Source organism: Poecile atricapillus, chromosome 3, assembly GCF_030490865.1.
Source record: "Poecile atricapillus isolate bPoeAtr1 chromosome 3, bPoeAtr1.hap1, whole genome shotgun sequence".
Taxonomy (NCBI): domain Eukaryota; kingdom Metazoa; phylum Chordata; class Aves; order Passeriformes; family Paridae; genus Poecile; species Poecile atricapillus.
This window is the reverse complement of record NC_081251.1, coordinates 29,681,011-29,707,834: the sequence shown is the minus strand read 5'-3', so window position 1 is coordinate 29,707,834 and position 26,824 is coordinate 29,681,011. Positions and strand designations below refer to the sequence as shown.

The following is a 26,824-nucleotide window of genomic DNA, read 5'->3' as shown; positions in this document are numbered from 1 at the left end:
AAAATTAAAACTGTTACTGCTGTCACATACCACTCCAGAATACCGAACTCAGTAAAACTCAATTTAGAAAAAGCAGGTGCATATTCAAGAAATCATTGTTGCAATGCCTTCAGCTAACACCTATGCCCATTCTACCTTCATATTACACACAGCTGATAGCTATATCTTCTGCAAAATAAAAGAATGGGTCTTCTCCAGACAAAATCCTTTTATACTCATTCCTGTCTTATACTGTCATTTACTCCCTCACTAAACTAAACTCATTGATCATGTTTCTCCTGACGGATTACAAGGCAAGACATGCTGAGTACAATTGTTACTCTGCAGTGTGAAATGGTACTTGGTCTTATATACACAAGACCTCTATTTCTTCAATTGCACAGAGAAAGAATGAATTACACAGACCCCTCCAAAAGCAGTCCCAAAGGACAGCAAATTATGCCATATAACTGTCACACCAAAGAGCTGTGCCTACCATGGCACTGTCAGGTCCAGAAAAGCAGCAACATGGTATAAATAGGCATCTGAGCTCTTTATCTTTTTGTTCTTAGAAAATGGAATTTTACCAAATTGAATGTCTGGAGGAGATGGGACGCCATTAGAAAGCTTTAATTCTAAATTGAAAAAATGTTTTCTGTTGCAAAATTATAATTTCAATTGCAAAAGTTGTTATTTTTAAAATGTCCAAAAGTACTACTTAAGCATAAGAGCTAAAATCTGAACAAAATTCAGGTAATTTGAAATTTGTACCCCATGTCTGAGACATCTGGAAGATGCACTGAGTACCCATAAACATTACAAAACATTGAAGTGATATTTTTTGAATATGGGGGATGCAGGGAAAAAACCACTCCCTCAGGACAACTGCAACTACCAACTCTTAGCTACACCTCTATGAATAATGAGTGAAGAAATAAACATCTGTACAATCATCTTTATGGGTCAGACTATGTAGCTAAAAACTGTAGCATCAGGATCTCATTTAGTTTCTTAAGTTGGAGTACAGTCTTCTAGGAATTACCATGGAGGAGAGTGGGGAGGAGAATTCAAAAGTAGGAGTCCAGTTAACAGTGGCTCCAGCTGACCCCCAGACAAGCTTCCCTGTGTGGCTGCAAGTCTCCTAATACAGGCACTGCACTTCAGAGAACTGAAGAAGAAAAGCAGAACAACCTCCTCATGTCCTCAGTGTGCTTCAAAAAACCTTAATTTCTCAAAGGCAACAGTGCTCAGTTTTCCACTTACTTTTCTAACCTCTATTTTCAACAAAAATAAGACTTTATATTTTAGAAGACATGATTCTGTCTTTTAAAATGTAACTGCTCTTTAGGACCAGACCATGTCATTGGTGTCTCAGACATCCTGCATCACACAGGCTAATACGATAATTGGTGATACTAAGTTTCAACTTTTTTAGCAATGGCAATTTAAAATAAGACTTTCCCCCTGGTCATTCCCAGTCTTACCCTTTCTAACCTCAGAGCAAGCAGGACCTGTGTGTGTGCATCCACTGATGAACTAGAATCAGAAACTGATCCATTTAAAAAAAAAAAAGAAACAACAACAAAACAACAACAACAACAACCAACCCTATGACCAAAAATATTTGCATAATTTTTCCTAGACAGACTATTCCCTTGAGTTTACAGCCTAACCCTCCAAATCTTAAACCTGTATAATTGCTATTTGTATTACTGTAATAAGCTGAAGAACAGAGCTCATCTTACAACTGTTAGACAAATTCGACAGCTTTCTTCTCTCTTTGTAAAGATGCATTACATTAAGTAAAGATCACAGCACAATACTTCAGAAGATAAGCTATCCTGTCAGAAGGCAATTCACAAGACTTATTTCCAGAAAAATATGTCATACAGTAACGTACTTTGAAAGTACAAGTATGTCTGAGCTTTATGAATTAAAAACAAAACCAAACAGGTGAACCTGAATGCTCCTTGTCCATCAAGAGTTTGTTATTCTATCATATGCTAGCAACACAAACCATTATCAAGGGCTGCTTCTTCATTTAAGGATAAAACCTTTTCATTACTGATATAGCCAGGAGGAAGAAAAGTTGTCCTCCTGGAAGAATACATTTTGACTTTCAATTTTCTGTTAAAAAAATTAAAAATAATGTAAGCAACACACTGGATCCAGAAAACAATACAACTTTTCATATAATGCATTATTTCTCATGACATTACTAAGTAATCATAATAAGATTAATTAAATTTCATACTCTGATTCAGTGTTATTTTCTTTCAAGCTCTATTACATAACCACATGCATGGATGCATAAAATGTCAGTGATGCTCAGACACATCAGTAAGTACCTACACATGGAAAAACGTGTATCTATGGAATAGAAGAATATCATAAGGCTAAATTTTCAGTAGTCTCTGAAGCTTAAATTCCTTTGACTTTTAATAGGATTTAGGTTCACAAGCAACTTATGCTGCAATCTTACCAATAACCTTTCAGATACGATACATCTCCAAAAATATGTTTTAGGTTAGAATCTGCCAAAGTCTCTCCTGTGTAAGGTATTTAGTATTAGTCCTCCATCTGTTACCCAACAGTTAAAAGCAAAAAGACTTTAAAGAAGTGTGGTAGACTTACATTACTGAAGTAAGTTCTTCATGTGGTTTTACAAGAATCCTTTAACCCAAAACAAAGTAAAATAATAGAAAACTAAGACACACTGAGCAGTAAATGTGCAATGAAGAGCTACTGTTAATACTTTATTTTACTTCCTCTCCTCATAGCTTATGTAACAACAAATTTACACCACCAAAGAATCATTAGCAAGTTCTTTTTCTGAAACCCACAATGAAACTGCACATATTGTACCTTAGAAATCAAAATGGTACCAAAAAAAAAAAAAAAAAAAAAGCAAAACACAGAGACATTACTATTAAGAGTATTCTAAATCCTGCTTTGGCCAGTTATATGTGCATGCATACTACTGACAAAGTAACAAAAGATTAGTGACAAATAACTTAACAGTGGGATTATAAAAATGCACAGAGATGGGGAAAATGTAGATGAAAGCTATTTTCAAAGCAGATCTTGCAGCAACATGTGCACTATACTAAACTACAAACTACTAGCTAAGTCTCTTTAGCTCATTAGATTTACCATTTACAGGTAAAAAAGAAATACACAGCTCCAGTGAAATGCAAATCTCATCTTCTCACAAGTGAAGGTCACCAGGAAACTCTTCTCCCTACCCACAGAAAAGGTATAACTGTCCCAAGTTAGACATCAGGATCCATCATCCCATGGTGGAACATGGGAACTTCAACTGAGCACTACAAAGTACTGGGGCCCTTTCAGTAACCAGTTGTTTGGAATCAGACATTCTGAACACATTTATACCTCAGTTCAGGACACATACATATGCTGACACATACAAAATGTATGTACATGAGGGGGTAACCAACCTGTTTTTACAGCAAAATCTTTGAACTTGAACAGCTTTAAGCTGAAGGACGGTAGGGTTAGATGAGATATTAGGAAGAAATTATTTTAGTCATAGGGTGGTGAGGCATTGCAACAGGCTGCCCAGAGAAGCTGTGACCACCCCATCCCAGGAAGTGCTCGAGGCCAGGGTGGATGGAGCTCTAACCTGGTCTAATGGAAGGTGCCTCCCCTATGGCAGGAGGGTTGGTACTGGATGATCTTTAGTGCCCCTTCCAACCCAAGTCATTCTATGATTCTGTGCAAAGATTGTTGAGACTACTGACCCAATATCAGTCCATGGGAGGTGCCACTAGTCACCAGTTTAAGCTGGACTTAGCACCACTGACCACAACTCTTTGAGCTGAATCATCCAACCAATTTTCCACTCAACTCATTCTCCACTTCTGCAGTCAAGCAGACTGTTTCCTTTGTCTTTATAGATCAGTACTATAGAGCCTACACCTTACTGGAACTTCTACGAGCTAAAATGATGAAACAGCCTGAAACTTCACTGTCTCAGACTATCATTCTCACAGGTCCCAAACAAATACATTTCTTTAATTCATTTTGTCACACAAAACTTGCATATCAATCTCCGTTTGGGCAAAAATTCCTATCATCACCTCTCACTAGTTCAAAACAAAAACTGTGTGAAGTCTTCTTTGAATGAAATTAACAGATAAAAATAAACCAGTGGAGCCATCTGTAACAAGCTGGGTTTAAAGCAAATGGCACAGTTATAAGAAAAGAGAACAAAATAGCTGTATTGGATACATAAGACAAATATCCTATTACAATCAAGTGTCTGCACTGTCTGTTACCACTTCTTGGAATAGTAACAGTTATCTCAAAGTAACAAAAATAGTCTGCTTCAGAGGGTATCTTAGGAGAAAAATATATTTATAACCCTTCATATAAATATAACCTTGAGTAAAACAATATGAGAAATTTTAGCTCAGTCTGCACTGTTTAGACCAGTTTAGATCAACAGTGGTTTTGAGGCACTTTCTCCAATGACCCCAGTTTGCTCCATGCTGTTTCAATTCACTGAGAGCTCTCCAGTCACAGAACCTAGATGTCTCCCAAGGAAGCTGAACTACTCTGATCTACCTGTCACAAAATGCACTTCAACCCCTGGGGGCACAAAAAGGTCTGAACTAAATACTTATCCAAACAACTTCAAATTACACTCATGATACAAAACATCTGCTCCAGAAGATGAGGTTGAAATCTAGTGTGAAGTAACTCTGGAACCACACAGATGTAAGGACCTCAACACTGCTTTCAGTAATTCGTACCCTAAATACCAAATTTAATTGTTAGTGTAAAAACAGTCATAAGTGCTTCTGGCAACTATAGTGCCACTACATATACACATCCAAGAAAATATGATACAGCTGGATGCAAGAGTTGCCAGATTTCTTCAAATAGTTATAAAAGCAGGAAGAGAGTAAAATGAGTTTGACTGGATATTAATTAGGGTATGGGGACTCTACTGAAAAGGTGGGGAATGTGCCACAAATTCCAATGGCCAAACTCATGTCAGTTCATATTTAATAAAAGGGACAAAAGATTTACACCTAAAACACATAAGGGTGAACTTTCAGACTGATAAAATGATTCTAAACACAAGACAAAGCTGTAAAGAAAAACAACTAAAACTAGTCAGAAGGAAATTTAGGCTGGGAATGATGACAGCTCCAGTAATCAAATGAGTGAGAATCTCGATTCACTCTGCAAACAAATACTTTGGAAAAAAATCTACTAAGTTTTAAGAAGGTACTTGATGTGATTACTTGCAATAGCTGACATTTTATTCTACACAGCTCAGAAGGTCATGATGTTTCTTACTCCATGAGACAAGCATGCCACACTAGGAAGACTTGAATGCACACAATATAATCAATTCCATACCAGATTTTGGTGAGACAAACCATGCTAAATATAGTGGTAGCTAAATAATAGGAAGCTAACAATGAAACTAAAGATTTCCTTTTCTGCTCATTCAATCCATTATCCAAGAGCTCCTCCAGGAATGAAAGTATTACATCCTGTCTCAAATAAACAATTTCCTAGAAAAATACTGGAACCTACCCAAATTGAATTTATTGCAATAGTCACATTTCCCAGTCTGTCAAATTATTCTGGAAGTTCTCTCCTCTTCCTGACATTAATTTCTACAGGAATGTGCCCAGAGTTAAAGGTTCAGCTTGAAATCAGAGAAGTCGTACCTCCTCACATCACTTTTTTCATTATGTCAGCATTCCACCTCTCTGAACTTGTCCTGTAAATTTACTGATTCTTAGCTTACTGCAAGAGTAAGCTAAAAAGAAATATGCCAGATAAAGCACTGGTAATTATATTGCTGTGCTTTGCTTCTCAACTACCTTTCTGAGGAACCATTAAAATTGTAAGGTTAAGACAACCAAAATGCTTTCTTCTCTTTGAGTTCTCTAGTAGAGTAAATGTGCTGCCATGTTCCACCCTCTCCTTTCTCACTGATTTCAGAGATTAAAAAAGGCTACAGTTCAAAAAACTGGGGTTTTTTGTTGAAGTAATTAGAATATTCTCAGTGTTTTCCCAGACCTCTTAAGCCTTTCTTAATCCTTCTCTTCCAATGAAGAGTGAAATTATAATTTTCCCTAAAAACGGGACAGTTTGTTGTACACACTTTGACTGCATATTGTAGCAAGCATAATGGGTCATCACTTCTGTCAAAAAAAATCCCCTAGCTGTACTGAAAACAATACACACAGACACATGTCTTGAACTAAGACAAGGCTAAAAACACTAATGTATTTTCTCATCACTAAAATATTTCTGAGGAAAGTTACTCAACACTGTTTTGTAAAAGGCAGCTATCATAAATCAACACTGATACACCTTGTTCTGTCTCTGCAAACACTAACACAGGCTCAACTCTAGCAGGCATTTTTACTGTAGTCTACTTGAGGATTGACAGAAGGCTAATGTACTGCAACACTAAAGGACCAATAATCTTTAATAGCTCCAAAGGATTATTTTCTGCATAGCAATGGGAAACAAGGACCTTAGAAAATAATCTAGGACAATCACGTAACATCAAATGAAAGGAATGTGAAAAAGACTTCTACAGAGATAAGGTGGAGTAAGAGAAGCCCAGGAGAGTCTAAAGAGACAGCATGGAGTCCTGAATAACGGGAAGCACAGCACAATCAGAGGAAAGAGGCTGCTGAAATTCTCCACTGCCAAACTGATAAACAAGGAGGTTAATTGGGGCAAGACCATTTTTAAAATATTGAAGAGAAACACCTATCATATTTCAAACAAAAGGGATTACAGAAATTAAGACATGCAAGGGTAAAGGCCTGGGTAAGAATATAACATACTCTCCATACCTACAGGTTTTCCCTCATCTCCAATTAGACAAAAATATTGTATTACAGCTTTGATTTTAAGAAAAAAATTACTTTAACATTTAATTTTAAATCCTAGAAAAAATATGACTTTTCAATATAGAATAAAAAAAATTCAAATCACTATAAAAATAGTCAGTAACACATGAAACAACACTATATGACAGAGTACCCATTAAGGTCTTTCCAACATTAGCCATCCAACAGAGTAAAGTCTGAAAGAACATGCTACCTACCCTCTTTGAAACAAATCCACATTGAAGAATTTGTGGAGCTCCACGGAGAATTCTACCATAGCCTGAACTTCACTCATGTTTATGAGGATGAAGAAGTCAAAACTTGTCAGCACCTTAGTTACTGAAAACAAAGAGAAAACAAACTATTTAGAACACAAGCTGGGGGTAATGCCCATCTGGTCCTAAAAAGGACAACGCTTACACACAGTTTTGCACAGCTTCCTAAATATGCAGGTCCTGAGGTAAACAAGAATATAGGATGTACCAAATCCAGCTCACAGTAACTTCTACCTTTCTTGTGAAGGAATCAAGTGTTATCAGAGAAGCACCACAACACATTGTCAGCATAATACAATCCTGGCACTTACTGATACCTACATACTGCAGCTCTGCTCTGGTTCTTGGCTGGAGAGGGATAAACACTCTCTGACAAGGAGAAAAAGAGCATGGGCTGCTTCCAGCCCTTGTTGGTGCAGAATGACCATGCAGGCAGCAGAGCCTCAACTCCAGCATGAGGACAGCAACAGCTGAATTACAGAGTAGCCAAACAGTAAAGAGAAAGTGTCTGACCAGGTCATGTAAGGCTTTAGACTGAGAGATTCCAGGAGAAGGCAGGGTTCAATTTTTTTTGTAGACAAAGTGATAATTCTATCATCTTCACAGCTACAGACAAGTGAGTTTCTGCTAATTTACAACTGCCTGCTGATACCTAAATTAAAATCCTATAGATTTTACTAAATTCTGCCGGTTTTCCTTCAACACTATCAACTAGATTAATGAAAACAGACCACACTTTCTGCAAACACTTGTCTTCAAACTTCACAGTTTCTGCTAGCACTGTCTGGTTTGAGGACTAAGCCAACAAAAAAAAAACTTGAGCAGGATATACTTCATGCACATTAGTCAATTTTTCTGGCTTTGGTGTAGAAGCAGTAGACATTGTCTTGAGCTTGAATGGATTATGGGGTTTCTTTGTTTCTAAAATTTTGAACATGCATTTGGGTGTTTGTGAAGTAGCAGGCAGTACTGAGACTGAAACAGAGCAGGTGGTAAGAAAAGTCATGACTACAGCAGGTATTAGTCAGCTGAAAGCAAAGTTACCTTTAGGGGCACAACTTCTAGCCTACCAACTAAATTGTTTTAGAATATGACTCAAGATTTCCATTTCTGTACTCTACTCTAGAGGAGCTGAAAGACTTCAAGCATTGTAATACAGGTGTAGATTTTAAACTCTAAACAAGATGTGAATTTTGACACTGGTTTAACAGCCAGTACAGGGGCTTTGAACGCACTTTACAAAAACATGGGAACAGTACATTACTGACTTAACAAGGGACAGGGGAAGAGGAATCTTGCTACATTAGGACAACATGAAGAATTCATATCAAGAGCCCTTACTGCAAGGTCAAAACTACAGCATCTAGATGATGCTATTAACCCAGCTTGTCTAAAAAAATCTTGTCATTGTTCAAATTTCAATCAAAGGATGTCAAGAGACTAATTGAATGATGCCACAAGTTTTGCTACAGTTTGTAGTCTTGACTGGCAGTGACAGCCTACAGGGCCTTGCAACAATTCTTTCTTCCACTGCTTTGTCTATAGTATTGTATAGGGATGTCTTCTGTGGTCTTCAAAGCTAGAATCAAAATGTTCTGCACTGTAATTTGTTGGGACTGCAGTACTGTGTTATCACATGGGCACCACCTACTAAAATGCAAGTGTATCTTCTGCAAATGAAACCTGACCTGTCACAGGGCAGAGATCCAGAGATCGTAGACCCACAGTGAGCCTTGGCTGCTGAGCAACAAACCCTGTGCGCTATACATGAAACTGTTCAGTATCTCAGAAGAAAGCCACTATAAAGCACTCAAGGAAAAGCAAAGGGATAAAGTAAGGATAGTAAGGATGGGGCAGTCTCATCCAGCTTGCATTTTGATGAAACTACATTCTCAAGAGAAGAAGACATGACAAGGCTCTGACTTCCCAGCACAAAGAGCAGCGCTAACTCCCTGAACAGGTTTGCCTCCATTAAGAGAAGGGAAGACTATTCCTGTAGTTGCTGTTGGGCCACGATCAGGGTCCCCCAAGTCCCCAGCAGGAAAACCCAGAACAATCCAGAACCAGTCCAATTAAGTAAGCTCAAAGGTCCTTTTTATGAATGAGTTAATTCAACAAAAAAAAAAAAACTTAAGAGAGACATATCTTGCATGACAGCCAAAAGTGCTGTCCAGTGAACTTGTGGTATTCCTACTGTGTATAATATGGCTCTAGTTGGGGCCACTGCCTCCCTTCCTTCTCTATTGAGCTTACTTAGCACTCCCAGCCAGTCAACTAAAAATTGCCTGGCAGGCAATTTTTCCCTGCAGATCAAACACGGAGTCCAGCAACCACAGGCCTGCATGACACAACACCATGCATTTTAATCCATTAACGCAGCTCTTGCTCAACTACAAACAGTATTTGGAAAAGCAGTGTCTATGCCTTGCTCCAGTACCAACTGCAAAACCTGTAAGAAATACTGTGGCACAGTTCACAGAACAGCACATCCAGCAAGCAGTGCTGTATGCTGCCACACGTACCCAGCTGACCACTGAGAATAGCTTTTCCTTTGTTGAGCATCAACTTGTTCCATGTGCACCTTAAACTGGAAGAAGGGGAACACTCACTGCCCTGGGCTGACATAAACCATATCACCACTTTTCTCCCAAAGCCTCTCATACCAGTGCAAAGGAAAACAGTACAGAACAGTTCTGTGAACTATGTAATAGAAAGTGTTACACTATGAATAAATATTTTAAAGGAGAAACTCAACTTAGACAAAGTCTTAAGCTTGTACACTAATTATACAAAAGCCAACAAAAATTTGAACTCATAACAACTCACTGAACTCATAGTAGAGGTACTTGTTGTATAGATTCCTGTCAAATTTACAGCTGCACTTCACAAACTTCATCTACAACAGAAGTCCACAACTCATTTTAATACTTAATGGGCTTATTGTTTTATTTTAAAGCACATCATTAGCATTTGGAAATTAACTTTTAAACTGCGTTAAGAAACAAAAGAATCCTTCAGTAGGAGCTCTCTACATGAGAAATGGAGTTTAATGCAGCATATAAACCCATATCAGAAGGTCTGATAATAAATGACAATACCTTAATACACAAATTAGAACAGGTGTGTTCTAAACTTTTGGTAGCTACTTTACTTTTACAATCAAACCAGCATTTCAATATTCAAAAGTATTTAGAGCACTGAGATTTAACATCTCCAATAGTTAAAATGTCAGTTAAAACCACTTGATCCTACACTGAGGGACAAGCTTTCCATTCCTTCATACTTCTGAGGGTTTCCTTCCTTATTTCCCCAAGTTAGAAAATCTCCTATATATCCTGGCTGGTCCATGCTGTCCCCACATCACTTCACCACTTCTTTAGTTATCCAAACTAATATTTCCTGAGGCCACAATACAAACTGGATCACAGGATAACATATTTTTAAGGTTCATCTGAAGGGAAAAAGATTTTGCTTTTGTTTCTTGTTTCTGGTTTTATTTTTTCTAAATCAAGCAGTTTAGTGCTACTTTTTAGCAGCTGCATCAGAGCATCTGAGAGTGAACTGAAGATACAGAAACCTCCTAAACCAGCTTTGTTTTTGGAAAAATGACTGTGTAGCACTGCCATTTGCCAAACTAGCTATTTGCACTGGGAACTGCAAAACAATGCTGAGAAATGTAACTGCAAAAAGACGTTCAAAGAATGTCTTACCTGCACTGGTAAATACTCCATTTTAGTATGTCGATCAACCAGTCTTCCAGTTCTTTGCTGTCAAAAACATAGTGCTTGAACTAAAAAACAAACAAACAAACAAACATTTTACTAAAAGCAACATCTCTAGAATGTTTTAGTACTTATGTACTTTGTTCTCTTTTCCTGCATTCTAGTAACAACAACCTTTATCATGAGCTCTCCAACAATCACACAAGAACTGCCTACCAGCATGCTCCCATCTAACTTTGGGTCCTGCACTGCAGTTTTCAGCTGTCCTAAAGTGTAGCAGTCTGATACGTATTTTTACAAAATAAAGTAAAAAATACAACTTCTCATGAAGCCCATGTTCTGGAAAAGCTGACATTGCTATGTCCAGCCAAACTATCCCTGTCTTCACCAAAGAATTCTAAGCTCCCAGAAGACTCTGATAAACCCCCAGCCACACCACAGGCTCCCCAATCTTCAGAGAGACTCTCAGCTCACCAGCAGGAACACAGCTATGAAGAGGTAGGAGGATATTCTGGCCTGAGTCATCAAATACAGCTCAAGCCCCCACACAGCTTTACATAGCTACCAGGGAGGAGACAACTTATAAGAACAGGTCTGATGAGATTCTCCTGGTAAATCTTATGTCCCTTCTCCACAGGAGCCAAAATTCAGGGGACAAGAAGAGCCTTAGAGCATGAACCCACTTTCTTAGAGCCAACGCTGCAGGTAGGTCAACACCACCAAATATTCTGAAGCTCTCCCTGGACCTCCTGATAAACCACTACCTTAAAACTGTTTAATAATCAGTTCATCTCTCCTGCACTCTGAAACCATTGGCGTACTTAAAAAAGACAATAAAAAAATGAAAAATCTCTTTTTTATCTGATGACTTTTAGATTTCAAAGATACAGAAAAGAGAACACTTACTTATACTCTCTTAAAGGAACTTTGCATCTTTCTGTATGTATATTTCAAAGAAATACAAACACAAAACCTATCACAGCTTGTGCAGGCAAGCTGTGAAACTAAACTGGTTTTGCCTTAGCTTCAGAGGGAAGAAAACGGAGAAAGTAGAACATAAAAAAGAGTATCTGGATATTTTTAAAACAGATTTAACTTGTGCATGTCATGTTGATATTACATCTTTGATATCACAAATTTTCAATAATCCAGTAAAATCCTGATGCCATATTGCCACATAAATATGGCACCAACATTTATTACATTTGTTTAACAATGCTTTACAGCCTGTGTCATACCAGTTCTCTTTTAAAGAAGACTGAGTTCTTTTTTTTTGGAAAGAGAGAGAAAAAGCATGCAAGATTCTAAGAAACTGATTTTTTTCTAGCCTCCTTAAATTTAGTATTTTATATTCAGTGGAAATCTAGTAAAACTAAAGAATCTACAAATGAAAATTAAAGCATTCATTTTGCTCCAGTCAGTTTCTAGTTGTTCATTTAATATTCAAGGAGTGTTTTTCTTCAAAGCTGCTGTAGGAGCCTTGTACATCTCTATCCCTGAGCTTTTTTACCAGTTCTTTTCTCCTGTACGCTCAGAGATCCAGCACCTGCCAACACAAATTCAGCCACCATCTATCCCTGTGCTGATGACTCACAGGTTTGTCCCCCTACCTGAGAACTGCCTTCAATTCCAATTTTAGCTGTTTCTTGGACACTGCCTTCAGCTGAAACTTAGTGTGGTGAAAACAAAGTTCTCGACCTGACCAGCAAAGCTATTCCTAATGCTTACCTTCTGAGTCTGCATACTAGCACAATCTGACTGGAAATCTAGACACCATTTTTCATTTAGTTTTCCCTGGGTTCTCACAGACTTTGGCAAGACTATACAGAAGATGTGCCAAATTTTTCTGCGTGTGATTAGAAATATATCCCATCTATCCATACAGCCAAAACTCATTCAAGCTAATATCCTTTTATTTTAATTACTGTGAGGCTGAAAAAGCATAATTCACTGCATGTATTAGTTCAGCATGGTGCTGCAAAGAACGAGTCTATTATTTTGATCATTTCAGCTCTCTCTCTGCATTCCCTGCAGAGAAAGCCTGAACTACTGCAAGCATAACTCCCCTGTCCTTTGAAATCCTTTCACAGCTGTGCAGCACTTGATATCACAATGTTCTGGTTGAGACTAGAGTTTCCCAGCACTAGAAATAAACACTGCTTCTCCATAATTAAAAAGGTGAGAGTGTAGAAAAGAAATAGTCGTTGAATTTTGGTTTGCATAATCATCATGTTGTAAAACAAACAAACAAAACCCTTATGTGGAAATATCTAGAATACCTTATTCAATTCATTATCTCAATTTTAAAAAGACATGACCACCACTAGAAAAATACTTCAGAACAGACTACATCAGGATTTCTTAATCAATTTTTTTTAAAGCATCACAGTTATAATAATTATGTGAAGTAAATAACTACACATATAGTTAAACAATGACCTAATTCTCATGGGCTCCGGGCAAAACCCAACTATTACAATTTTCTTCATGCCTGGTTCTCTAAGTCTAGACTACTTCTCAGCCAACCACAAGGTTTGATTCTAACAAAGCTAATGCAAGATACCTATAACATTTTAATGGGCTAGATTAACAACCAACTTAATCAGGCATTAAAATTCAAGTTTTCATACTTTTTGCTTTAAATTTAGCACCAATATCTTGTCCCCTATGCAGCACACTGATAAAAACAACATACTCACTACTTTGAGCTGACAACTTGATTATTCCCACTGAGCAGAGAAGTCATTAAGGTGTTGCATTTATTTCTTTTCTTCTCCTCTATTAATAGATCATACATGTGATACAATAATTCATCTTGAACACTTATTAGGCTTATTCCCTTCTATCCTAGCATTGGTCTTTGTCTGTTTGACAAATGACATGTTATTTCTAAGCTTCCTCATTAAAAAGTTTAACAGGAAAAATTCTGTGAGAGCAGTTAAAAGATCTTTTTTATCTATGTGTTCTCCTCCCTCCACCACAAAAACTCCTGCCGTAAAAGAGATCCCTTGCTTACAGATCTCTGCATTTTCCCTCCCAGTATGGACACTAACTTCTCTCTTCAGCCACCAATTTACTCTGAACAAAAATTGCATCATCTCTGAGATCCTTTCTCCTCTTTCTCATTAAAATGAATTGAGCAATGGTTTCAACAATAATTTGCACAGAAAAATGGAAACAGAACAAGAATAAACCAAATGGAATGTTTTATTTGCCTTCTACAAAGACCTCCCATAAAAATAAAATCCACATTTTAAAAATTATTAAAGAGGTATGAAATAACTGCCACAAATGTGACTGCTTTTGAGTCAGAACCAGCTACAATAGAGCATTTTGATGATAAGCAGAAGCAGTTCAGGATATGTGCTACTACATTATGCCAGCCACCTTGTCCCACTTTGATCCCACACACTGACTTGAGTGAGAAAAATGAACTTTCACACACTCATGCCAAGAACCAAGGAGAGTGGACTATGCAAATCAGCAGTAAAGCTGAGCTACCTCAACAAGTGATGAAAATAAATACCTCTAACCACAGGAGCAGTAACATATCTAGAAATACATTTGCAAATGTAGAAATAAATCTGTAAATTAATTACTTGTTTTGTTTATAATTTTCCATTAATGAACTCACAATCTATCTTTTCCTAACCTATTCAGAAAAGTATTATAGGGGAAAAAGCAAAATGAAGTGCTTATACTAAACAATCGAAGTCTTTTGGAATTTTACATAAAATGTATATAAGGATCTTAGAGTAAACAGAAAAATCCCCAATAAATTGCAGGCTGTAGAATTTTGGCTTACAAAACAAAATTCCATAGCCTAATACATTCACATTCTTATAAACTACTGTATTTATGAATGATGTATCAGATAAGAATTAATAGAGTAGAAGAGGGAAGCTTACTAAAATAATTTGGTTCTGTCCAATGAAATAGGTTCTTCATAAAGAACTTCTTAAAGGTTATATCTAAGTGCACTTAAAACATACTTTATTTTCCTACTTACAAAGGAAGAAAGCTCTCTCTCTTTGAATTCCATGTCCCAACAATGTCATTAAATAAAAAATAACTTCCATATGGATAGATGAATTTGGCATTAAAATGTCTCCAATGACTGTTAATGTCATTACTCTGCCATACTTTATGAATCAAAAGTCTCCAAAAGAAAGTTGCAACTTCTCTCCCACCACAAGCAAACTTGTTTTCAAAAATATAAACCCTTGGTTTCAAGAGAAATGAAAACTAAATCTAGTGGTATATGATCCGTAATTATTTTTAATAGGTAATAATTCTGTATTATTGTCCTCTGTAAATAAAAGAGCACAATTTACAGAGTTGAGTCATTGTTCCAATACCTGCTCTGAGGTCATTCTTTGACAAGACAGTAAATACAGTTTAGATTAGACATGTTGATTTTGTATTGGAAGGCTTTATGCCAAACAGTTACTGTATTTCCTCCCACAGTAGGCATTAAGTTAGTGCAAATGATGTATTGCATACTCTTATTAACTTAAGAAATGTGATAGCTTGGCTGCCTGATCAAAGCTACATTAGGGGATAATCTGATAGTAAATCTGATTCAGGATCAGTGGCCACAAAACCACTTCCTTGGTAGTTCCTACAGTAATAGCATTGGTGGTGATAGGCTGGATCAGCCAACACAGAAAAACAGTGACTCTGACAGGACCTTCTTACAAATATAAGTTCTTTCAGAAATACACAGGAGTACTGTATCAAAAACTATTTTATTTTTCAACACCTAATGTTAATAACCCAATGTAAAGGCAGCTGATTTGCGGATAGTTACTACATCTTTCAAAACATCATCCTTGACTTCACTTTTTTCATAGAATCATTAAAGTTGGAGAAGACGTCTAGTATCATCAAGTTCAACCTGTAGCCTAACACTGCTATCTCCACCACTAGACCATGTTCTCAAGTGCCAACTCCACACTTCTTTAAAACACTTTCAGGGATGGTAATCTCACCATAGCCATAAGGCACCCTTTTTCAGTGTTGGACAACCCTTTCAGTGAAGAAATTTTCCTACCTAAACTTTCCCTGACACAATTTAAAGCCATTTCCTCTCATTCTACCTATCACATCTATTACTCAGAAGAAGACATCTTGCAACACCCTCCTTCTCGGTAATTGTAGAGAGTGATAAGGTCATCCCTAAGCCTTCTTTTCTCCAGAATAAATACCCCCAGATACCCACAGGACTTGTGTTCCAGACCCTTCACCAGCTCCACTGCCCTCCTCTGGACTCGCTCCAGCACCTCAATGTTTGTCTTGTAGTGAGGCGACCAGAACTGGACCCAGGACTCAAGATGAAGCCTCACCAGTGCTGAGTACAGAGGGACAATTACTGCCCTGGTCCTGCTGGCCACACTGTTGCTGATTTCCTTGTGGTTTGGCTTCCAGTTTCCTACCATTTTAACTAAACAAATCGAGGTAAGCATTATAACACATAAATTTAGGTGAAAAGTTTAATTCTTTGATCTTCAGTGCAAAAAAAACCCCAAACTTAAAAACTGGAAATATAAAATATTGTTTTTACCTTCTCATAACATCTGCCCACTGCCTTTATTCAATACCTACCTGAGAAAAGTAATATATTCTTATTTTGTTCCTTTTTTAATGATTTTCTGATGCTATACAAGACCTTCTCTTCAACTGACCCCTCTTCTAAGATCCTATAAAAAGTCAAAAACTTTTCTGCTACACAAAGCATGCATTAATTTTACAGTCAAATCCATATTATTCCAGTACAAAGTGCAATTTAGTTCTGGTTGAATGATACAAGTGCAAAGTTGAAGGACAATTTAGCAGACTGCCACTGCAAGAAATGACCTAATGAGGTCATAAAAAGTATTTCAGAATGTGCATTAAAGCTTTTCAAAAACATATTGTAGCAAACAAATACCCACATGTCAATTTGGCCTAAGGCTTTAAGCTCTCTTGATGCTCAATTATTTTCATACTGACCAGATGAGGAAGAGACACTTTTCCCTGTAACCTCAGCACCTCCAGCAGCTTATACCTTGTACACCTCCAAGTCTAAGAGCACTAAGTTGAAACATACCTAAACTTCTAAGTTCACTTAGTTGTTACCCAAACCAGTCAAGCACAAGATTTTAATGCTCTGTCATTAACATTCCACACTCTTTTTTATACCACTGAAGCCTGGAGCAAAACAGATCTGACCTAACAGGCAAAAAAAAGCCCCACAAAACCAACAAAAAATGTCCCCCAAAAAAACAAACAAACAAAGCAGAAAACCAAACAAAAAAAAAAAACCACAACAAACCCAACAACCCAAAACAACAACAGCAACAACAAAAACCCCAAGCAAAAAACAAAATAGCAACAACAAAAAAACCAAAACCCCTATAAACAAATAATCCAGACTCCCCGCTCCCAAGGAAGGAATACAATAAAATTTAATCACTCCCTACTTTTTTTACCCATTTAGACAAGAAAAGACTAAACAGTATGCAGAGTACTATGTGTAGTTTTTTTATTGACAAATGCTCAGGCAAAGAAGTCTTTGAAGAAACAAGTGTCAAGTAAAGACAACACAGATCAGCATTGGTGGACAGCTGTGATGGTAGCTTGAACAAAATGAGTAGATCTTAGCATGCACACTCTAAGAAACCTGGACATCAGTAAGCACCCTGAGAAAACAGCACTGTTGGAGTCTGAGATACAGACTGTGTGCTCTTGCTCTTAATATTTAGTTCCAGGATTCAAAGAAACACTGAATTTCATATAATATGAAATTCATGTGCATGTTTTCATGGTGATACATGAAAACAAATGTTAAAGTTAGATAAGAAATGTGTAAATGTGTAGATTAGAAAGTTTCTTAAATCACTGGGTGAAAAAGTAGTTTAGAGAACAGGAGACAAGATGGAGGATTTAGGGTGCTGTCCCTTGTCCTTCTTCTTTCTTCTTCATGTTCTTCTCCTAGGGGTGTTTGGGTAGTAGTAGGTGATTGGGTAGAAAATGTCACAGTGCAACACACAGGTGTTGGGTCATTGGGTCACTAAGAAAAATAACTTAGTTGGCATCTGTTAATTGGGTAAATGGACATATAAAAGACCTTGAAGAAGATCTTTGTTAGCCATTTTACCCCTTTTCTATCATAGTGCACATAGCTCCTTGTACCTTGTAATGCTGATAAGAAAAAATAAACAACTGAGACCGAACGAGAGAAAAAACCGCCTCCCTCTCATCAATCTTCAGTTCAAAGGGAAAAAGAACCCAAATCAAAAAGTCCGTAAAGAGACACAGCACATTATATATCAATAGCAAAGTCTTTAAATTATATCCTTTTGCTCCCTTGCAGACTTGCTTGCGTCGACGCCACAAACAGCCATCTCTGCAATTGTGCTGGCAGTTGTGGGAGACAAAAAGGCCCACAGTAAAAAAACAAACATTTACAGCTATTTTGGAGGTTACTTTGTAAGTTATTGGTGGCTATGAGTGGTGTTTTTGGTTAGTTTTTTGCGTTTTTAATTTAAACAGCAACATTTCGCTGATTTAAATACAGCATGGTTCCACAAACAGCTGCAGTGATCTATCTCAAGAGTATACCTATATTAGCATCTAACCCTGAAGAGGTGAGTGAGGGCATAGCAAGAATTTACGCCAACTTTGTCCATGAAACTACATGAAGTCTTCCACACTAGGAACAGCTTCAGAAATTTCTGCCTCAGGTGCTTATTCACATCTTCATAGCATCAATACATCGCCCCCTCAACACTGCCAACACAGTGCTTGTGGGACAGCATTTTAAAATTAATTAGTTACCATTTTAGAACAGTCTATTTTTGCAGGGCTTGATCAGATCACTTCCTTATCCGGTTTCAAAGCAAAGCTCCATAAATAGCAGTGCCGTCGAGCACCGGGAAGGGAGGCGCGCAGCAGCACAACACAGCGGTTCCTTGGCCAGTCGTCCCCTCAGCCTCCATAAGCCACAGCCCTGGCACAGCAAAGCAAAGAGGTCTCAGTACCAGGGTGAAAGAAACTGTCAGTTCTCACAGCCATTCCTGAGGCAATATTTTTACCCTCCATTCCTTTCTTTGATACACCTCAGAAGCTGGACAGTAACACCCTATCACTTCCCCACTTCTTCCATGGAAGGACACAACCCCAGAGCCCAAGCAGCAGCTCACTCTAACCTCCCCTCTGCTCCACAGAACAAGTTCTGCTCCCTACTCACAGGCCTGGTTTCCCAGGGAGGCAACATCTCACCTGGGTGCCCCCCTTGGAACCCCAGACCATTTCCTTCCAGAAGGAGGCATGGAAGGGTGGAAAGCCGAGCACCTTCCAGCAGCTCTGTCCCAACAGGCCCAGAAACACACTCTGCCTGCAGGGTAACCACCTGACACATCTGGTATCAGGACACAGGCACAATTTCTGCTGAGGAAGGCCTCTTCTGCTCCCTGTCATGGAAGAAGAGAGTGACAGGGCTGCCCAAGTCAGCACAGCCTGCTCCACAGGCTGCAACCGTCCCCTTAGAGCGCTGGCACTGCTCCTCACCCACTACCGTGACAGAATATCTTACTAAAGAGTCTCTATTAAACAGACAAGTATAGCAGCATCAACAAATTCAGTTTCAATATTTGCTTTTGTTTGTGGTGCAGCTTGAAGGCTTCACGTTCCTCTTACCTCCCGCTCCCCCACTGTTTCACTAACAGAACAATGCTGATGTGTGAGAAGCTGCTAAAAACACTGACACAAACCTAAAATGGCAAGACCCTGTTTCCAAAATAACACTGGAAACAAAACAAATCTAATAATCACCTTAAGTAACTTCAGTGGGTAGACTTAGAGTTACATCAAAACAAAACAGAAAACTGTTTTCCGAATTAGCTTGAATCATCACCAATGCTACTTGAACAACTTTTGACAGTGTTTTGTATGGAACAGTTTCTGTTCACTCCTTTTCTCCTACCGTTTACTTGTCATGTTTAGTTAGAAATTCTTGTACTAACATTTTGTAATCATTAAATCCTTTACATGCTGCTTTTAAATTTGCTATAACTAGAACAAGTAAAACCACCCCTTAAATATAGCATAAACATTCAGGGGAAAAAAAGACCTGACAACTAGGAATCAAAGTCATCAGAAGCTTTCCCTACCCTGCTGACAGCATGGCTGGTTGGTTTTCAAAAACCAACCTTGTTCCTTCCTCTCCTACCTGAGAAAGGCAAACTATACTGACTGGCCATGAAAAGTCATCATTCTAGCTAAACTCCATCAGCTTTTACACATTTATATCAAAAGACAGGTAACACATCTGTTAGAGCTTCTAGTCACAAACTCAAATTCAGCTCAAACATCAGCAGCATTAGCTAGCATTCAAACCAGAGACATACAATGTACCTTCCACAGGTGGTTTCTTAAGAACATGCAAAATAAAATTAACAGCAAGTAAAACCCAATTGCTCTGAGCTTCTGTCCCAGCAACAAGGGCTTTCATTAGAAAAAGAAGTCCAGCAAGACAGAATGTCCACAAAAGTGGAGATCTAGGTTCTGACTTCCACGTTCAGATCTGGTATGATGTCACTCATTACAAGGTTCTTTCCTCATAAGCTTTCTACACGTAAAGCAGTAAAACATGTTTACTATCTATGCTTTATTGTTCCAGTACTTCAAATATCCTCAATACCTTGGCATGTTTCAATCTGGATTTCTTTCACCACAGTGAGGGATTGAAGGTCAGAGGTGCCTGAATATACAGGCTCTAGAATTATCTGACAGCTGGTATAATCTCAGAATTTACCCAGCAAAACCTTTTAAAAATATATACATGCATTTATAGTAAGCTGGATGGGCCACAAATAGACAGGCAAGAGGTTAATATTAAGTTTAAAAGCACTACATATGCAACTACAACTACCTCTACCACTAAAACTCAGGAGCATTAATTACACTATTTAGACGGATTTTTTTTTACATTGAAATACACAATCATTATGCAGAAAAATCATCAAGCGATAACGGAACTGACAGCCTGGGGAGAAAGTACAGCTTCTTCTACAGAAGCACAAATACTACAACATTTTCCTTGTAAATTTCAATAGAAAGAAGACAGAAAATGTACTGAAAGTCATTTTAATATGAAAATTGGAAGGCAAACCTCGTTTGTTAACTTTAGAAAAATCATCTAAGGCATAAAGAAAATTCAGTTTATTTTATAGCTAGAAAGCATGATAAGCATTATCTCTCAACATCCTTTATGCAACAGGCAATGAGTGATCTATGGTATTGTCAGTAACAGGGATTAATTCATGAGGTCACAGCATGTGAACAAGGTTGTGATTATAGTAAGCAGACTTGCATCTGGAAAACAAGTCAGTTTATTACTTCAAAATGTCAGAGGTCAAGTGTAAAGCTTCCTGCAAAATTAACTGTTGAATGCTATAGATTTCTTCTTAATTTGGGGGTATGGTGTGTATAGGTTTGTGATTTATTCTACAAACAAGATTCAGCAAACCACATGCACACATGTGCATATGTATATATATGTGTAATTCTATAGTATTAGAGCTAACAAATTTTTAACTTTTCACTAGAAAGCTAAATACAGCAAAATCTGTATGCTTTCCCTTTTTCTGATACAAGACTTGCAATTCAGAAATGTAGACTTTTAAATTTACTAAGACATATTGGTAAGTGAAACTTTGTATCTTGTTTCCAACAAAATTTCTTGCACAATATAAAGTTCAAAATTCTTCGCAACAAAAACGTTCCCGATTTCAAAACCTATACAGAAAATCCATTACTAAAAAAAGCACTGAAACCATCTAACAAAATGAAGAACTGATGTCATTTCAATTTGCTTTAGCATTTTCAACTTTTGTTCCACTTGTAAGCTGAGCTCTGTGAGATTTTGTTCTGCTCCTTATTTCTCTGTCTGTTCTTTCCAAGAACAATGCTGTCATCAATTTCCTGCTTGAAGTAAACACAATTTGCTCACCTGACTTCTTCCTGACCTGAAACTATGGCAAACTTATTTCCTCCCTTTGAGATTTTTTTCTTGTATACTCTTTGTTGTATACTCTTTTTACCACAAAGGTTCCATGCATTGTTCTTTGAGGAAGACGGTTTGTACAACAGACTTCTACAAATATCATCAACACCACATTACTAAATACCAACTGCTTTTGCTATAAATGAAAGCATAAATATTTAATTATGCTATACTTCAACAGTAACTTATTTTTCTACACACAACACTTAATGACATGTATACAATGAATTAATGTGTTCAAAAGGTGTTTAGCAAAATGCTAGAGAGGGCCAAAATCAGCAGATGTACAGCAAACATAAAATCACGTGTCTTGCCAAGGAGAAAACACATGGTGCATTAATATTAACAGAATGTAAAGACATACTTTACTGTTTTTCCTAGTTGTGGCAGAAAAACATAGAATTAGCATTTTTTCAGAAGCAAAGTATGATTGTAACAAGCTCACAGGGGCCAAAAAAGTGACTTTTGAGTGGATTCAAGCAATCCCTCATTCCGACTAGAATCATCAAAGTTGGAAGAGACCTTTAAAGATATCAAGTCCAAATGTCAACCCAGCACTGTAACCACTGAACTGTATCACCAGGAAATAGAAACAAATAAAACTTTTGAAGATTGCAAGATAAACTTTTCATTTAAAGAAAAAAAAAATAAAAAAATTCCCATGCTTGTTCATTAGGAGGAATATTGAATGCAAGATTAAATAATTAATAATTCAAAACCCTGAGTTATGCTCTTAGTTAACCTAAAGAAATTAATGTGCTAGTAGTTGACACAGTAATATTTATTTAGGCTCCAGGTTCTCTGAGCAACAGCCTGTCAGAGATAACTGACATACAACAACCTGTCAAAACAAATATCCATTAGGGACACTGGCTGGTCAACACACAGGTGCTATTCATCTTTCCTGTCATGAAAACAAAGCACTAGTGAGACTGTATTTTTCCATACAGAGAAAAAGGGGAAGGGGAAAACCCACACAATAAAATGACAACTCTTCCACCTTGGTTAACCAAGATTGTCCTATAGTCTGTAGGGATTGGGAGATGAAAAAGAACAAAAAGACTTCAAGACAGAAAACACAAAGTACAAGATGAAACAGTTATCAAGCAAGGATTACAAACATTAGTCTTTATCACAATAACAACTTCAAACACTGAAACAAGGTCAGCAGTAACAAAAATTCACAGCCCTTGATTATTGATTCTCACACTGAGTTCCATCTTTGGTACTGATTTAACTCTCAGATTTGTTCAATTCAAGGACAGCAACCAGGCCAAGAGAGAGAGAGACACAGGCATCAGCACTCTCAGCATTACGTTAATAAACATTTGGGCACCTGCCTCCTAGGTTGGTGTAGGCAACCAGGTTTACTTCAAGGGAAAAACAGTACAAGAGTCAGAGCTCATAAAGGGCTCCCATAACCTTACCTGCAGTAGCTCAAAACCTTGCCATTCAGAGTAATCTGCCTTGCTTTTTTGCCAGGATTTGGTTTCCTATGCACCTCCCCAGCCTGACAGATGGCTGTGGCATTCATATCCCATTCTAATCACTTCCAGCAAGAGAAGCTCACACCAAAACACCAGATTGTAACCTGGTGAGAATGAGATACTGATAGAAACATCCTGTCAAAGAGTGTTTATCATATCTCAAAACCACAACCAAGCCCACTAGAACTTGTCAGTGTCAATCTCAGCCGATAACTGACTAGCAAAGTCAAGAAGGAATGCCAGAGTGAGCAATGGATCCCAGTTTTAACATCTCTCCCTGCTTGGGAACTGAATTCACTAATTCTATATTTGTGAGCAAAAAGCACCAGAGACAGTCCTGGAACTGAGCTTTGAAACCCATGTGCTGCCAAGGGAAATGTTAAAACCACAACACTGCAGTGTCAGGTAACAGTGTCACATCCATCACTGAGGCTTCAGAAGAGATGCAAGGGCTTAGCTCTTCCGAAATCTGAACAGAGCCCAAAGTGTTATTTTTGAGGTTTTACTTAACTCAAAACAAAAGTAAATTCTATTGCAATGGAATTAAATTGAATCAACAACTGTGTTGGTTTGTCTGGCACATTTTCAAAATCACAGTTTTGAAGACAGATTTTGGTTGCTGTGTGCACTTTACTATTACTGATTACCATTCATGCCAAACCTTATCCAGGCCAGTCACATTGACCATAATTTGAATTAAAGGCAATAAATCAGTTTTATTAATAAAGTGCTAATTCAAGTCCAAAACGAGTGTTTTCACATATCAGTCAATTCTTAGCAGTTGTGTAGCACTGTATTTCACACAAGGGATATTTAAACCACTCCAAAAAACAAGTCCAAATTCATATTCTCTGACTTTTATCAATTACTAAAGGAAAGCTTAAGAATTGACTTACATAATTTACAGGCGGAAAAATGAATTATGGGAAAAGGAAAACAAGTTAGTCCACTCAAGGAAAATGCAGATTAAGATTTATAGCTGTGACATACCAAATGCAGGTACTAGACTGTGACTACTGATACACTCAAATGGAAGAAACAGAACAAGATTACAACTCTGTGCTTCATTCATTCAAAGTACATGCAAAGATAAAGCCAGAGCCCAGATTATTGTTCACTTCCTACAAAATAATTCTGTTCTAATGGGCAATGAACTGTTGAATGGAATAACGGAAACTATGGTGGAGTACTTAATTTGTTCCTCCACAAATTCAGAATTCTTTCATTGCAAAAAAAACCATAATGTTCCAGCAAAGCAGAGATTTATTGAACCAGGTTTGGGCTGTGCTATTTATCCCTTAGCAAGGGCCAAGCAATTTTATCTTCAAAATCAAAATGCTAAGTTGGAGTTATTTAATGGATGAAAATGTAATACACTCCCTTCCAGAGTAATACAGATTCTGCAGCATTTGCTACTTGCTATCAGCCAAGCAAACCAAAAGGTGGTGCGTGTGGATTTTACCTCAGGCTTTGGCTATTTATAAGGCATTAAGCAAGTTGAAAGAACCACTTAAAAAACAAAGTAAAACCCAGTAAAACAAAATAGGCATTTATGTCCACTCTACTTGATAAAATGTAATATCTCCAACAGTAGCTCGTTTACTTTTCAGTCAGCAAAATCCTCTGCAATCAGGAGAAAGGGGAAGTGGGCTTAAACACATCAGCACAAATATCTCTCTGGTTATAATATCAACATGATTGTAAATCTCCCAATTACAATTTTTAAAAATCTGTTATGCTACTCAACTTTTCTTCCAAGCAGTATGTTTGCAACGCTTAATTATCAAATAAATCTTTCAAACAGGTTCTGTTCGAAATTTTGCTTGAAATAATACAAGAAAGAAACATTATTTCCACCACAGCGCTTACTGATCATGCAAATCCTGCCGAGCGCGCCCCGAGTTTAACCGAGCCCTGACGAGATCCTAGGGACGGTAACGGGGGTGACGAGCATCTGCTGAAGGCACGGCCCGGCCCGGCCCTGCTCTGCCGGCGTTCCGGGGGGAACGGGCTGTTCCCGCTCGGACCGGGAGGGCGGGAGCCGCCAGTGCCGCCCTCCGCGCACCAGGAAATAGCTGCGAGTTATTCCTAACGCTCGGCCAGCAACTTTCCACACTGCACGCAGAAACAGACATATAAATAAATAAAAAATAAATAACGCCCCCTCACCACTGTTTCAAGCCCTGTGAGGGTCCCGTATTTCTCAGGAGAGGAAGGAGGGGAAAGGCACCATCGCCTCCAGCAGTTCCTAGCACCACGGCCGGCCCTCGGACACTTTTCGCGGCGGGGACGAACGAAACATTATTTCTGACCTATTTTCGGCGCCGCCTCGAAGCGATAAACAATCAACAGCGGTGGAGAAACGCTGCCTGGACAGAAACTTCTCCGGCCACGAGTCGTCCACTGCCCCGCGGCGGAGGCGGCCGAGCCCCCCGCCTCACCTCGCCGCCCACCCAGTCGGGCTGCGGAAAGGCTCCCCGAGTTTTCCTGCCGAGGTGCGGGGAGGGGTGGGGGGGTCAGACTGACACAAACAAGTCCCCCGCCCGCCATGCCCGAGGCCCCAGAGACAGGCCGGGCACGGAGTGGTGGCCGCCTGCCCCAGACCTCCGGGAGGGGACGGACACGGTCCCGCCGCTCTGCCCGACCACCCTGCGCCCCCCCGCCGCTCCCCGGCACCGACCTGGGACACAAAGGAGCGGCCGCCGCTGCCCGCCGATCGCCCCTGCTCCCCGCGAAGTCCAGGCCGCGGCAGCACCGGGATGGCGTAGCGCAGGCATCCGACGCCAGCGCCTGCTGCTCCCGCGACGGCCCGTGCCGCCGGCGCCCGCTCTGCGCTGGGCGGGGAGGGGAGGGGGGGCGCTGGGAGCCGGCCGAGCCCCGCTTCCTGCTGCCCGGCGCCGAGGGGCGGCGTGTGCCGGAGCTGCAGCCGGGGAGGCTGCGCCGGCGGCTAAGCGGAGGCCGGTGGTAGCGGCCGCATCCTCGGCTCCCGCGCCGGGCTTTCCGCGCCGCCTCGCTCCGGCTACGAGGAGTCTCCCGAGCGGCTCCCGCGGCGGCCGCTGCTGGCAGCGGGAGCCCCCGCTGTCCCCGCGATGCGCCCGGCTCGCGCTCGTGCTCCCCCTGCCGCCCCGCCGGGCCGGGCCGGGCCGCGGCTCGGGCCCCTCCTGCAGCTCCGCGGGGCCGATGTGGGGCGGCCCCGAAGGGCCGGGAGACCCCCGGGGCGGGAGGGACGCGACCCACCCAGGGCTTAGCCCTCGCTGCTTTCCACCCGCGGCCCGCTCCCCAGAGACCCCTTGGAGGCGCACGCTGTGAGGCGGGGGAGGCCTGCCTTCTGCCGCGGCCGTCAGCGCTGCTTTCCCGGTGCCCGCTGTCCCGGCCTGGGCACGGAGCAGAGGGCAGCCCTCGGGGAAAAAGGCTCCCCGGGATG

General features: G+C 39.5%; 1 protein-coding gene across 6 annotated transcripts in view; it reads right to left on the bottom strand.

Annotated features, from left to right (window-relative positions):
* FAM135A (family with sequence similarity 135 member A) overlaps positions 1–26,378 on the bottom strand; it is an 80,981-nt gene extending 54,603 nt beyond the window's left edge. For 2 of the 6 annotated variants that reach the window (XM_058834649.1, XM_058834654.1), the window contains exons 1-3: positions 26,081–26,378; positions 10,855–10,934; positions 7,088–7,208 (exon numbers count right to left, since the gene is read on the bottom strand). In XM_058834649.1, coding sequence (XP_058690632.1) covers positions 7,088–7,164 — 77 coding nt within the window. In that variant the 5' untranslated portion in view covers positions 7,165–7,208; positions 10,855–10,934; positions 26,081–26,378. Of the gene's footprint in view, positions 1–7,087; positions 7,209–10,854; positions 10,935–13,565; positions 13,585–18,684; positions 18,857–25,269; positions 25,289–25,712; positions 25,964–26,080 lie in introns of those variants that run through there. The other 4 variants (XM_058834650.1, XM_058834653.1, XM_058834651.1 and 1 more) reach the window with 4 other exon arrangements.
* Positions 26,379–26,824: the final 446 nt, after the last annotated feature.